Here is a 14350-nt window from a genome sequence, read left to right as displayed (position 1 = left end):
TGATCAAAGAAGGAAAGACTCATATCTTCCGAGTGTTCTCCTTGGTCACCCAGAAAGAGGCAAGGAAGGTTTTGAAAGAAATTATAAATTCAGTTTGTCATCCTTTACTCACTTTTTTTGGTTGACTGTGTGATCTTCTGTTTGTAAAGGAGTCCCAAAATACCCTAGGTATTTTGAAAACTTCAGAAGATGTGGCACGTTCTCTGCGGTATGTTGAGATGTAACCTTGGATTGATATCACATAACCTTTTGTGTTGGTTAAGGCCTTGTCTGAAGCTGTAAGGTATCTTTGCTCTCAAGTTAGTGAACTAGCACTATAATGCAATAATTAAAAAATAAAAATAAAAAAGTAAACCAACCAGAGAGAGATCCCTTTAAGCTTGCTGCCATAAGCTCTGCATACAAAGAAATACTTAGTGTCAGTTCCAAATCACACCATAATTAGCAGAAATGATCATGTGTATGCACATGTGATTGTGAGGACCTCCACGCATACTAATGAATAAACACCAAGTTGAAGACTTTTTCAAATTAAAGATTAATGATGACATGTGAATAGACGTTTGTGAGCTAGTCATTGGTAGATGTAGGCCAGGAATTAAAAGTAGTGATATCTTGAAGAAACTTCTGAAATAAAGCATTAAATACACTTTTGCTAAGGTAGGACTTAATAGTTCAGTGAAAAAGATTATATTACAAGAGTGCTACAACTGGACTATGATTCTAAAAATTCAGTGGGCATAAATTTAAGTTCACAAACTTTAAAATAATATCTCAATATCTCATGCATTTCTTGATGCCTGTTTTGGTTTTGGAAGATAAGCTTATTATTCCTTTTGTCTCTCCCTCTCCCTTTTATTTAAGATACTGAGTTCTCTGGTCTTAACAGCAGAGATTTATCTTTGTCTTTTCCCATCCATTATTGAGCTGCAGCACAAAACAAAGGTATTTTTAAATTGGTTCACTTTCTGCTGCAAGGTCGCTAGGATTCTACTTAGAGACCAGTTTAAGAAATTAGAAAGAGTGCAAACATTTTATGAAAATGAGGTTGATTAGAAAATAAGATTTTGGGGGTATTTAACTGTAACAAAATGAATTCTTAAATACGGGAGCTAAATAATTTGAGTTTGGTAGAGTAATTTTCTGCAGTATTCAAGGACTAAGGTTGTACTCATTGGTCCACTTTTTTTGTCCTCATCAACCTGCTAGGGTAAGGTCTTTTCATGTGACGCTGGGTCTTTCACATTGAACGGAATTCTTGCTTCAAACATCCCCAAACCATACAGATAGTAAATAGTAGTCGTGATTTTTCAAAAGAGTTCTCATCTTATTCTCACTACGAAATAGGATGACACTTCGTCTTTGAAAAAATTACAAGGGAAGTTCTACCATCTTTGCTCTTTGTAGTCTGTTTTAAGACAATTGAGGATCTTGTTAGTATGCTTTTTGCCCCTCCTCCTTATTCTCCCCACCTCTTTTTTTTTTCTTTTGCCTTGTTAGTTTGTTTCTTAAATAACATCCTTAGAAGTGAAGTTCAACTGTGATGATGAAACCCTTGGTGGTGAGTGCAGTGTAAAAATCTTAAGTTTTCATAGAGAATATCCAGATGTAGAGACAACATTTTGTTGAGTTCACTGTGTTTTAGTTACCTTTAATAGTCCACCCTGTGATTAATGAAGAGACTTGCTAAGTTCTGCAGTCAAGATTCAGCTCACATCTCAATGACTGCTTGGCGATGATGCAGCACACACTAACTTGTTTTTTTTACCTTTGATTTGGTTGAATAGACATTTCCTTAGGAAATATATTACTTTTAAAATAATTAATTAGCATTGTCTTAATCATGTGATTGTCCATAAACAGATTCTGATTGATATAGATCTCCCACATCTCATAATTCAAGCTTCTCTACTAATAATATTTTTGAACTGCCAGTAGCTGTAGTCCGTATTTATAAATCTTTTCATTGTTTTTGGAATTAAACTTCAGAATAAGTTATAATAAAATACTCTGTTTTGTTACAGCAATACTTAAAAACTCCCAGGGAACTGAGCTTTAAATATTGTTCTCTGTAACATGTTTTCCCTATGAGATAGGAAAATCAATTTCATACGAAGCCTGCCTTTCCATATAATAACCAATAGTGAAGTTGCTGGGGTTTTTTTGCCATTGCAAACAATAATGCGAATGTAAATATATATGTTAAAAAAAAAAAGGTTATGAGAAGACTATCCTTCTAAAAAAGCTGAATTTAGTTAGCGATCTTTAAGCTGACAATGTTCTAGAAGAAAGCAGAAATCTTCTCCTTTCTGAATTTCCCATAGGTATACAGAATAATGAATAGTAAGAAAGACCACCCAAAGTTTAGAAGTGATGTAGCTAATGTGAAGATATTTCTCAATGAGTGTAGTTGTTCTTCATCCATCTTGTTGAGGTGAGACTGTATTGTTGGACAGTGTCAAATGGTGATGAGTAATCTGAAGGAGCAACTTTTCTGACTGTCTTCTGTACACTGATAAAAGGAAATCTCACCTTGCTGCCTCAAAAGCCATTTTGATTCCATGCCTTGCATTTAAACTGTACTACTTCCCTAAGAGTAGCTCTAACTAGAAATTTCTTCCAGGAAGTCTTTGATTGTGCCATCTTATGCAAATTTAAGAAGAGGCTTGGTAGAGATAAGAGCTTGAGTTTAAAAGTATACATATATATATGCAGGATGGGCATCTCTTGTATCAGTCAAAAAACAGACAAGAGCATTCTTTTTTTTTTTTTTTTTGAAGAATATTTCTTATCTCCTTTGCCATTAATGCCATGCAGAATAAATACCAGTGATAATGGTAAAATTGGCATACAGACCAGTAAGATGCACGGATATTCACACAGATTTGGATTATAATTAGGAAACTAATCATTGTCAAATGTATTATTTATGTTTTAAACAATCATTAATGAAGAATAATCCTGTTAAAACAAATACATGGTTAGAGGTCCTAACTGGAACTACAACGCTCAAAAACCAACATTGACTTAGCTTTCTTTTCCTTCAAGTGCACAAACTTGTGGATAGGTTCAACATTTTTAATTAATGACTATTGAAATTGAAGTCAGTGACTAAAAAGGGCACCTAGTGAGTAAGTGTACTGCAGCTTCCCCTAAAGGAAGAAATATTGGGCTGATGAAAGCAACCTATAGAGAATGTGAAATAACAGCCAAGTGCTGGCATTTTAGGAATGTCTGTTCATAGATGTGCAAGTTTTATTTCACATTGTCCTCACCCTTCTCAATAATAATGACTTATAGCCTCACTTCGTGATTTCCCAGCTTTTAAGAGTATATTTTTATTTATTTTTTATGACCAACCTTACACTTGTTAAATGTAATTTTTGCTTTATGTAACATAAAAAAAGAGCACATCTGCAGTATGCTGTCCCATGAATTAACAAGAATGACTGGACATAAGACAGGAAATCCTTTAAAAACATATGTTCACATTAAATATCTGGGCTATCTCACTAAAGGAGGTCTTATGGGGTTATTTTTGATGCAGTGAAAGTAAACCATTTCTGTTCTCATGAAATAGTTTCTTTCAGGTTTATATTGAGCTTGTATAAAGGCACATTACATAAATAAGGGCTTAGTTTGTACGTTAGTCTTTTACATCTTGGATTCTTACTAAATCCTTGTTTTTACCAACTTGATGCTTAGGAAAGATTGATTTCTGCTACACATGTTCATAGTGTTTGTTTTGGTATGTCTGGGATTGAAAACAAAATTAACACGCATAATCAATTTTCTTAGAATTAAAAAGGATGCTTGGGTACCTTTCCTTACATTCTTGTGAAGAAAAAAAAAAGACGTGATAATAAAGAAATTGATTTATTCAATCACAGGGTATAAAAACATTAGCCCTGGGAAAGAGCCTTCCTCTAAGAGCTTTAGCTGCCCAGTCTCACTTGTGTGGCACAAAATAATTTGCATTTTTAGAGAAATTTCATGTCTTTTGTGAGCTCTAGTGAAACATGAATAAATTGCTTTCTTTCCTCTTTTCTGATCTTATAAAGCTGAATCCATTAGGGGCTGAGTCAAACACTAATGAAAGAAAGGCAACAACTGAGATGATGGAAACCCTGGATTAGGTTTCTTAGTAGTCCAAACCCAGCTGTCATGGCCCACGTGTCAAGTTAGTGCTCTTTGGAGAGGCCCAACAATACATATAGATGTTTTTTTGACTGCTTTGTTACAACAGGCCTTCCAAGCAACTAGGAATTAAACAGAGAAGCAAAGACTAAGAATTAAATAGAGCCGGGGCAAGCAGTTGGCCAGAGAGCTTTGCAGTCAGGCAAGGAATCTTCCCCAAAGCTACCAACCCACTGCTGCCTGCCTAGCAGTCTTGCTGTGACCTCGTCACTCCTCTGTGCTCACTGTGCCCCATGAAGGGTATGATGGCATGCACAGGGGGTTCCCAGGACGATAGTAGGTTCAGATAGCTGGAATCATTTCAAGTCCCACGTTCACTTTATTGTTGGAGAAATAGTGATATCATCTAACCTATGTCAATTACAAAACACACTTCATTATGAGACCAGGAAAAAAAAAAATTAAAAGAGAAAAAAGTCTGTGAGAGTTCATCTCAGACTTGTTCCACAGGGAAAAATTCCTTCCTTAAACCTGAGCTGGTGACCTTGTTTGACTTACCGCACTCTAGGAAGGCACTTCAAACTCGCAGGAATGGTAACTGAAGTGGTGTCTGCCACTACTTCCACCAATGACTTTGAAAGGGACTAGGCTGTCAGTGAAACCTCTCCCTTAACAGTCTGACCTATGAGAGCAACAGAGAAATAACTGATTCCTTTTCTCCCTTTGCATTGTGGTCGGGAGAAAGGTCTGGAAGAAATCTGGTTGTCTGTCTCCGTTCTCCCTCCACCCATTTTCCATACAGCATCTCTAAGGCTCTGCCATGCAGCTGGCATCACTCATTGGTTCTCATCCTGGCTTCACCACTCATCAGTCAAAGACTAGAGGGGCAGGGTGATATCTTTTACTTTGGGAGAACTTGAGTTTGCCTGGCAGATATTTCTAAGTTCTGCACTGATTGGTACGGCATAATTCGGAGTGAATTTAAAGTTACTGAAGTAAAATATTTTCTTTTAAAATCTGTTTTGAAAAGATTTGGCATTGCTGGCATAACCATGCTGACTTCAGGGGTTGTTTAACTTGACTATCAAGCCCAGAGTAGCCAGAGCATTTATTTTTAACTTCTAGCTTCTACTTACACATTCTTAAAAATCTCCGTGGTTCTATAACTTTCCAAAGTAGCTCACAAGTCTTACACTGACTGGTAATAAAGCAGAAAAATCCATTTCCATTTTTCAGCATAATCTTTTTTTCATGTGAATCTATTTCTCATCAAAAGAACCAGATGACTGGTCTGAAAGCTGAAGCTCTCTACTTGTCTGTAAGGCGTCGAGAAGACGAGCCTTTCAAGTTGTCCCATGCTATCTGGAAGAACACGGCCATAAATACAAAAAGTAAGAAAGAAAAACTCATCACTCTACATTGCTTTGACAAACAATTTGTTGGTCCAGCTGTTCCCAACACCTGGTGAAGAGAACCAGACCTGATCTCACTCTGCTGGTAAAATCAGCAAAGAAAGCTACTGGGGAAAGATTTTTCTACGTGTGCGTGGGACACTTTGTGCAACTATATGTGAGAGGTATCTCGCATATGTTATATCCATGTTGCCATATATGAACGCAAGGACCCTGCATAAACCTAGACTTAACTTCCAGCAGCCTCATTATTTCTGTAAACCTGGATGATAGTTAGACTTCATTTGAGCTGGATATTCTGCAGTGATAATGCTGTGAAACAAAGGGCAGTAAGAAACAATGATGATACTCAGCAGCAGAGAAAGCTGTTGCCTTGATGACAGCTGTTTGATTAATATTAAAAAAAAAAATTGTTTGAGCCTTTTGCAAAAGAGAGAATGAGGGTATTGTGGTAGGTTGGTGGATATTTATGGGCAGCGTGGGAGGAATTCTGAAGAATGCCTCCACAAAAATTCAGCAAGTAAGCAAAGCAACCTCTGAGCTGGACTAGAAGGAAGGGAGGGGGACCTTGTCTCCTGTCCAGCTTACCGGCAGCACATTTCTGCTTGGGCAGCAGCCAAGGCTTCCACAACAAGCAGCTGCTACACCACCTTTCTGAGGGCATCTTCACAATAATGGAGGTTTCATGGAAAAGTGGTTCAGTTCAATTATTTCTACCTTTACATGCATTGATCTGCTCCGAGAATACTGTACACTTAGTGATTTGCCTTCACCTACGAGGGGGTCTCTGGTTATATGAGGGTAGAGAGAGTTTTTTTAAGAGAGAAGTAGGAGCACTTTGTGTCAGCCTTAGAGGAGGACTTTAGCTGCTGCAGAGAGTGATATTACCTCCAGAAAGCCCCAGTGACAAGAAAATTGATACTTCCATAAGAGACTCTCTATCTTCTTTTAAAAAACATACCCATCCAGATACTACCCCGACATCTCCTTAGCCTGAGAGGATGTGCTCGTGCCTAAGATGAGTTAGCGTATGTAAAGCTGAAGTCAGATAAGGAGAAAAAAAGTCTCCCTGGCATCCTCACTTTTTCTGTAGCAGATGCATTGCTAGATTTTCTCTGCTTCACTGCCTTCGTGTTTCTGTACCCAGAAGATACCTTTGGCTAAGCTCTTTGAGGACGGTTTCTCATTTAAAAAAAAAAAAAAAAAAAAAAAGCAAAATAAGTGCTTTATAGAGGCCTCAAATGGTAAAGTTTGTGAGCCACTTGGCAGAGCAGTCGCTGGAGATGCTGAAATAAAGTCTCAACCATTAAAAAGTACTCTTTCATATAATTGTAGAAGAGTAGGTAATCCTTCAGAGGCCAGAAAAGAGCAGTACCAAACTAGAACATAAACAATGAGATCTGCAGAACAAGAAATCCTCAACAAAATTACATAGAGCACTCATGTCAAAATGCAGAGATAAAAGGAAAAATTAAATCATAGATGTTTCTGATGGCTCTGGTTAGAACTTATATTTGAACCTCAGTATGCTAATGACACATAATTAAGCAGGAGGAAGTGTTTAAGTAATCTGAGCTTTGCCTCCCTTTGGGACACCTTTGAGGATCCTGAATTTCAGAGAAGGGGGTGCTAGGTGCTCTCTGATAGCCAGATCCTTTGAAAACACATCAAGCTGCATACTGAGAAATAAATATCACACACTACCAGTGATTTAAATGCTGAGCTCCTCCGTTCAGTGGCATATTTTGCTCAATGGATAGAAGATGGTGTTTACAAAATGCATGGGTATGAACTGTCCTGCTATCTTGTCTTGCTGTTTTTAATTGGGCCTTTGGAACAAGTGTTTGGGGGAAGGCAGTGAGAATTTCTCAGTGTACTGACTTGGGTGTGACTTGGTCTTAGAGTCATTGCTGCGTCTGAAATCTGTGTTGAATTGTATTTTACTCATTCAGGGAGCAACTGTTATTCCTTGCTTTTCTTAAAAATAAATGTAGCAGTGGTAATTCTGCATAAGTATTGAGCACAAATAGGCTTCCTTTGTTACAATTATTATATCGGCTAAATCATCAGTCCTCTAACTATTTCTTTGCCCTTTGCAGTGAGATTAGACTTAACTAATAACTCTGAAGATATGTATTATAATGTCTGTGTGTATTTCATTAAGATGTATGCATTTTTGTAAAAAGCCTGTAGGAATGTCTTCAAAAAAAGCTGGCAGAAATTCTACAAGAATATGAAATACCAGTTCTGCGAGCAAGATAAGGATTAATTTTCGTAAGGATTTCTAAGTAGCTTTTGAAATCTCCCTTTGGTGGAGTCTCACTATTCTCAGCAGAGATCGAAGTAGTGGCAGCACCTTTACATTCTTCCTTGCCAGCTCCTCGGCATAGGCAGGGGCCAGTTGGCATCTACTACAAGACCAAGTAGCTTCACTTTGCTCAGAGCTTTGTTGTCTCATGTTGTTCCCCCAGGGCTTATGCTGTCTTTAGGAGAGAGCAAGCAGGTTCCAGCTGTGGTCTTGATTCTACTTCTGGGTGAGGGGTGAAAGAAATGAAGCCCTTCTCTTGGTCTTCCAGCAATTCTCCTTGGCACTGTGGAAACTTTGTTTAAGCAGCTGGACAGACTTTCAGCCTGCTGTGAAAACTTTCTCTCTGACTGAGAAAGCTTAAAGATTATAAATCTGAAACAGTTTCCATAGTTCTTCCCAAATTTGGGCTGAAATACAGTCAGAGGTGAGATGCTGCGTTGAAATTTAAACTCGTCATTTGGATTTTGTATAAAATTTGACAATAGCGAAGGTAAAACTACTAACTAAAGACTGGCAACTATTTTTCTAAGAGTTCTTCATTTGAAATGACCATCTTGATGGCTATTTTCCAAAGATGATTTTTCCATGTCGTCATAATTTCTGTAGAATTTTTGTGTCTTATCTCTAACCTCCACACAGGAGAAATACACTGACATATTTTGGCTTTGAGAAAATCCATTTTTGTTGATGGCCTACAAGTAAAAAATCTGACATGATAGAGCTGTTATTTAAAGTCTATACTCAACAAATGGTTTGTGCAGAAGATGCTGCTATGTTGTATTGCCACATAAGAGGAAGAGTAACTTGTCTGAGGACGACTGAATACGAGGAAGTAAATGACAGAGCTTATTAGGCGGGGAAAAAAATCACATTCCCACTTACATTTCTTATCCAAACCAGAAAAATCCCTTCCTCACATTGCCATAGTCTAAGTAGACCCTTTAAAATAGCCTATAAATAGGCTATTTTATAAATTCTGCTTCTCATTCATAAACCTACCCATCTATAAAGCCCTTTTTCAGAAAAAGCCACCTGTTCAATATGCTTCCTGTAGTTAATTTAAAACTCTCATTTGTACTCATAAAGATTCGTTCATTGCTGTGAATAATACATACGGTATACCGAAAAGAGGACAAACTCTATCTTTTACAATCTCAATTACACAACTTTGTCTGGTAAAAGAAGCGGTCTCATTCCTAACTGGGCCATAAGCCCTAAGGGTCGTGTTTGCATGCCTTTATTTGTCTTTGCTAAACTGTCCTACAAGGACCTGTAAGCCAAGTGAACGAAGCTGACTAAATTTTTTCCCTCTATCTGCCTGCTCACAGACTGACGCCAGCATAGGCACAATTGTATTGAAGCGAAAGCCCATCCCTAAACTTACTCTAAAATGCAGTTGGATGATCTGTCCTTTTCTCAGTCCCACCTTCTAACCTTTCTAATCCAGAGAGCTCATCTCTCTTATATGTGGCTCTTACAAATGCCTGTGATTAATAATGACTGTGATTCATTAGCCTGTGCTGTTTGCGCTGTTTCCCCAATGGGAGCATTTACTGTCTAGGGATAGCCCATGATTACTCTGCCTTGTGGAACAGTAAGATGCTTTCAATCTAATGTGCTGTCCATGTTTTAGCATAAAATAATATTAAGGCATACACATAATGGAACCGTCTGAAGATTCATTTTATTAAGCAGTGAAAGAAAATGTGTATGTGTTTGTATGTGCAAAGGAAACATCATCAGCAAATCTTTTTCACCAGAAATGTAATTTCAGTCAGTTTTTCACTTAAAGACACAGCTATTTGGAGGTGTAGTTCTTTGGATCTGAAGCTGAAAAATACTCTATAGCCAACACCTAATTTGGTGCAATTAGCTTATTCAAATCACACATGGCCTATTCAAAATAGGGGAAAAAAGGAAACAGAGGTTGGATTATTGTATGTATTCCATTTTGTACATATTTATTTTAAATGCAATCTACCTTCAAGTACAAAGCTGCAGTGCTCTTAAAAGATTACTATTTCAAGTTGCTTCACATACCTTAACAGAGCATGTAACCTTTTTTGCATTATATGATCAACTTTTTGACAGTGCAGGGCCAGCACAGCTAATGGAATAATAGCCTGCAGGGTCCAGCTAAATGATATACGAATATAATCAACCTTTGTGATGACTATTCAAAAGTAATCCCTTTAGCTTTCAACTGCAGCATATATTTCAACCAGGCGAGGCCATATGAAGAAAATCTCTGCAGACTCCACTGATACAATATGGCCTTCATATCCCCACAGTGTGTTTGCTGCTCACAGTGAGTTTTAAATTTAAGGTAATGGCTACTGTATATTCATGTGAGCATAGAACAATACCTTTGATTTGTTGGAGAAATGTAACATTAGCTACCAAGGGCCCTATTCAGTAAACTTTGACACAACCCTTATATATGGTTTACTGCTTATGCTAAATGGAATATGCCTGATAAATATGCTTTGCATGCCCAAATTGTACAAATTCATTAATCTTTGTATTCATAAAACCTCCAAGTACAACTGCCTCCCTTTCAAGTGAACCTAGTCAGCGTGCGTGGCTAAACATGTGGGCCCAGGCAGCTTCTAAAAAAAGCATTGTGTCAATTTTGGTTTATCAAGACAGAAAAAAATAGGAAAACCTTCTACAAGTGTGGGACATGCCTATGTGGTTGGCTGTTGTATTATTTGCTCCTGCAGCTTTATTCCTAACACATTACATCATACTACAGGTTATATAACTGAAAACAGCTGCATGACCTTTAAAAATGCAAGTAATTTTTTAATGAGAACAATGGATCGTTGCCCATCACTTGTGTTACACTGGCATGATAATGTAGTGTACCCCACCAAACTACAGCGAGGGTATAAAGGATACAATGAAATCTTCTTTCTCTCTCTTTCCTTTCCGGGACAAAAATACAGTATTAGCTAACAGTGACTCTGAATACGTGACATCCACTGTATCAAATGAAAATAGACATAACAAAACACTGTATTGCTTTAAATGACTACTCTTGCATATACAAAATAGTGAAAGTTCACTCACATTAACAGTATCTGCAAAAGTTTTGTTGTTTGCATACATACCTACATATATGAAGAAAATACGCAGCTGACTTTTGAGGCATTGTGTTTTAATATTTTATGCCACTTGAGCTACAGGGGATGAGCAGGAGAGGACACAGACTTTGTCTCCTGTTTTTATGCCATGTCACTTGAGCCCACAGCCATTAGGCATCCTCTGCACACTGCAGCAAGGAGTTCCACCGGTGGGTTGGCCATGCACAAGGAACTCCTACTCTGTCTCCAAGCCCACCAGCTGCTGTTTTTGTTATATTGTACTTCATTATTTTATTGGAAGAGATGGTGAAAAATGGCCTCTGTGTCACATTCTGCAAGTTACTCTCATTCTTACTTTTCTTGTCATCTCCTCAAAATATTGACTTTCTCTTTTTTTCAAAGAATTTTCAGCTCACCTCATCAGTTTGTGGAGCTTTTCAGTAGAGTTCTGGTTTTGAACATTTTCTCATCTTATGAGCACGCAATCTCAGGAACACAGGTGTTGTCCATTTTCTTTATAACCTTTTGAGATAAGGCTGCCTATAATGTCCTGTCCTCTCTGAAGTCGTTGATCATTGTAGCTTAAGTCTTTGTAGCTGTGGCTTTCATTATTTTCTGTGGCTTCTTACTAATTATATTCTGTAAAAGACTAACAGTTGTACTTAGCTGTTCTCCTAGGAACATAATGAAATAACAAGGTTTTTAGACGTATAGCAAACAAGGTTTTTAGAAGTATAGCAATCTCTACATAGACACATGTAAGCAGTAAAAACAACGGAGATGCCAATTCCAACTGCACTAACAATTTGACCAGACAATTTTAATTATGTTTTATCAACAGCACTGATAGTGTGTCAAGAACACCCTATTATGATTAATTATATTTACATACTATTAATACATATTGATGTTTATCTCTGCATTTTACCCAGCACAAAGAGATAGAAGGAGAATGCTTGATCGCGTAATCTGTGGTGGTGTATATGTATTATCATTATGAATATGAGATGTTTTTATTGTCCCCAAATAGCAGAAAACTGGCAAGAAAACATTTATGGCTCAGTATTTCATCAGTTATCCTTGATATGCTTTGTATTTGCTGGGAGGGTAGAACTGTTAATCAGGCAATAACAGTTTGGTGTCCAGTTGCGAAGGCAGAAGGCCAAAATGTGCATGAGAATAGCAAGTTATGCTATAATTCCCCATCTGTCCTGTGCACATTCCCACTGTTTTTTGTATGTGTTCATGTATGGAAGATACACACTGTTAGAGATACACTTTCATGTGTATTTCATTATGGATACATCTATCCAGTACACATGTAATCACATTTTTTTGTTTGAGTTACCCACCACTCTTGCATCAGTTTTTTGTGGTTGAGATACAGAGATCCTTGCATTCAGTTAGGGTTGGCTGGTTGGTTGGTTGGTTGGTTAGTGAACTGGGTTGGATTTTGGTGGTTTTTTTCACATATTCTGTTGGCAAAAGTATCCCCATTGATGTACTTTCAGGAGTGGTTTCAGAAAATGTTACCTGGAATAACTACATGGTTAAATACTGAGTGAACCTCTAATGTACTGTCCTGGTACAAAATGAGTCTTCATCTGATAACTTATTCTAATTCTCAGATATTCTTCATACATGTATTTATCCCATTCATATTTGCATACAAGTATGGGTGAAGTTCTAGTTAAGAATTACGCATAATAAAAGCCTGTGATATGATGAAATATAAAATTTGTCGAGTTTTGAGACATAGTTTACATCTGTTCCAAACTCTGCATTGAATGTTGCTTTCTATCTCCACTCCAACAGAATACGTATGTTTATTTTGGACATGAATTAAATTAGGATGCTGTGTAAGCATCGTTGGCTGTAAGGCAGAGGCCAGTTTTAGACATCAGACTGCAGAAAGTAATGACAAATAAGAAGGATCCGGCCAAGAATAATACAGAGGTTAGAAAACAAATTTTCAGGAGACTGCATTTGCTTATCCTTAAAAAAAGAAAGATTAGAGGAAGGAAAATAGTCCTTAAATCAATAAAAACTTGTTGGAAAACAGAACAGCATTTCTTTATTCTTCACATCTATCAAAAGTAGAACAAGGAAAAAAATCAGCTTTACTTGCAATAAATCTTTATCCTCAGTATTAGGGAAGAAACTGAGCCATAAGACTGTGAAGCTCTGGAACAGAGAGATTCGAAATGTTGTGAAATGGCCTTCATCAGTAGGCTTTGACAATAGATTTGACAAATACGTGTCAGTTATGGACTAAATATATGTGCACTTTCTTAGTTTGAAGAAGAGAACCTATCAGTAGTTTCCCAAACAGGAACCAGTCCCCAGGGATGGTGCGGCTGTAACTAGGCAGAGGGAAGTGTGCTGCTGGGGGTTACTGGGAACAGAGCAGGAAGTTCGGCCCAGAGATGTGAACTTGGTGCAGGAACAGAACAAGAGCAGAAGATCACAGGCCATGGGATCAAAGGAAGCATGTGGCTGGCAGTAACGATGGAATTGAGAAATTGCCTCCCAGCCAGCTGCTATTTTGACCATGTCACATTAGGAGGACACTGCTCAGAAATGGCAGCCTTTCTTATCCGAACTCCTCACCCTGTTCTGCCTTCTGCGCTGTTCACTTCTTCCTCTGGACTGTCCTCTGGCTGCCACGCCATATTTCAGTGGTGTCTTTGATGTCACCCCCCAGATACGTCTTGGTTGTTGGCTCCCCAGGTGTTCCCACCTGGACTTGTCCCAAAAAAACAGCCCCTCTCTGAGAACCACTGCTCCAGAGTGCCAGAAGTCCTTATCAGTTCTGTGATTCAAAGTCTGTATCTTATGTGGCTCGCATCACTTGTTGTCTAGGATTACCTTCTCTTGAGACTTTCTACTCGGTTACATATTTTTGAAATAAACATTCTAAGCTACTGCTATTAATAGGAATGTTGTAAGCCTGAAAGACTAACATATTTTTTTGTGTTTGTTTTAAATAACAGAGCCTGATAAAGAAATGAGCCCACGTGAGCCTCCTCCAGAAACAAGCCCTTGTGAGTCTCTTCTAGAGACCCAAATTCTAGATCATTCCTGGTACAGTATTTGCTCTTAATCCATATTCTTTTTACCAATACAGTGATTTTTCACAAAATGTCATTGGTACCAAAATTTAACCAGATTTTGGCAGGCAATTGTACATCAACCGTTGTACTGTGTCTAAATAACAATATTTTTCCTGTTCGTAAATGAACAAATTCACGTTTCCTTCACTACTTTTTTTTTTTACTGTTTCTCCTGGTTTTAGAATTCAATTGCTTTTGATCATGTAATTGCTTTTAGTTTACAGAAATAAGCCTTGGAAACAGAAGCAAATCTATTAAACAGATGCTGAAGTCAGACATAAAATATATAGGTAT

The 14350-nt window shown here is 37.7% G+C and overlaps 1 protein-coding gene across 14 annotated transcripts in view; it reads left to right on the top strand.

Moving 5' to 3' along the window:
- TTC29 (tetratricopeptide repeat domain 29) overlaps positions 1-14350 on the top strand; it is a 189313-nt gene that overhangs the window by 172468 nt on the left and 2495 nt on the right. For 11 of the 14 annotated variants that reach the window (XM_021393864.1, XM_021393862.1, XM_021393856.1 and 8 more), the window contains one exon: positions 13937-14027. In XM_021393864.1, coding sequence (XP_021249539.1) covers positions 13937-14027 — 91 coding nt within the window. Of the gene's footprint in view, positions 1-5413; positions 5529-13936; positions 14028-14350 lie in introns of all 14 variants that reach the window. The other 3 variants (XR_002437819.1, XR_002437818.1, XM_021393858.1) reach the window with 3 other exon arrangements.

This window comes from Numida meleagris, chromosome 4 (genome assembly GCF_002078875.1).
Source record: "Numida meleagris isolate 19003 breed g44 Domestic line chromosome 4, NumMel1.0, whole genome shotgun sequence".
NCBI classification, from domain to species: Eukaryota; Metazoa; Chordata; class Aves; order Galliformes; family Numididae; genus Numida; species Numida meleagris.
The sequence above is the reverse complement of the archived record's forward strand: the minus strand, read 5'-3'. Positions and strand labels throughout refer to the sequence as shown.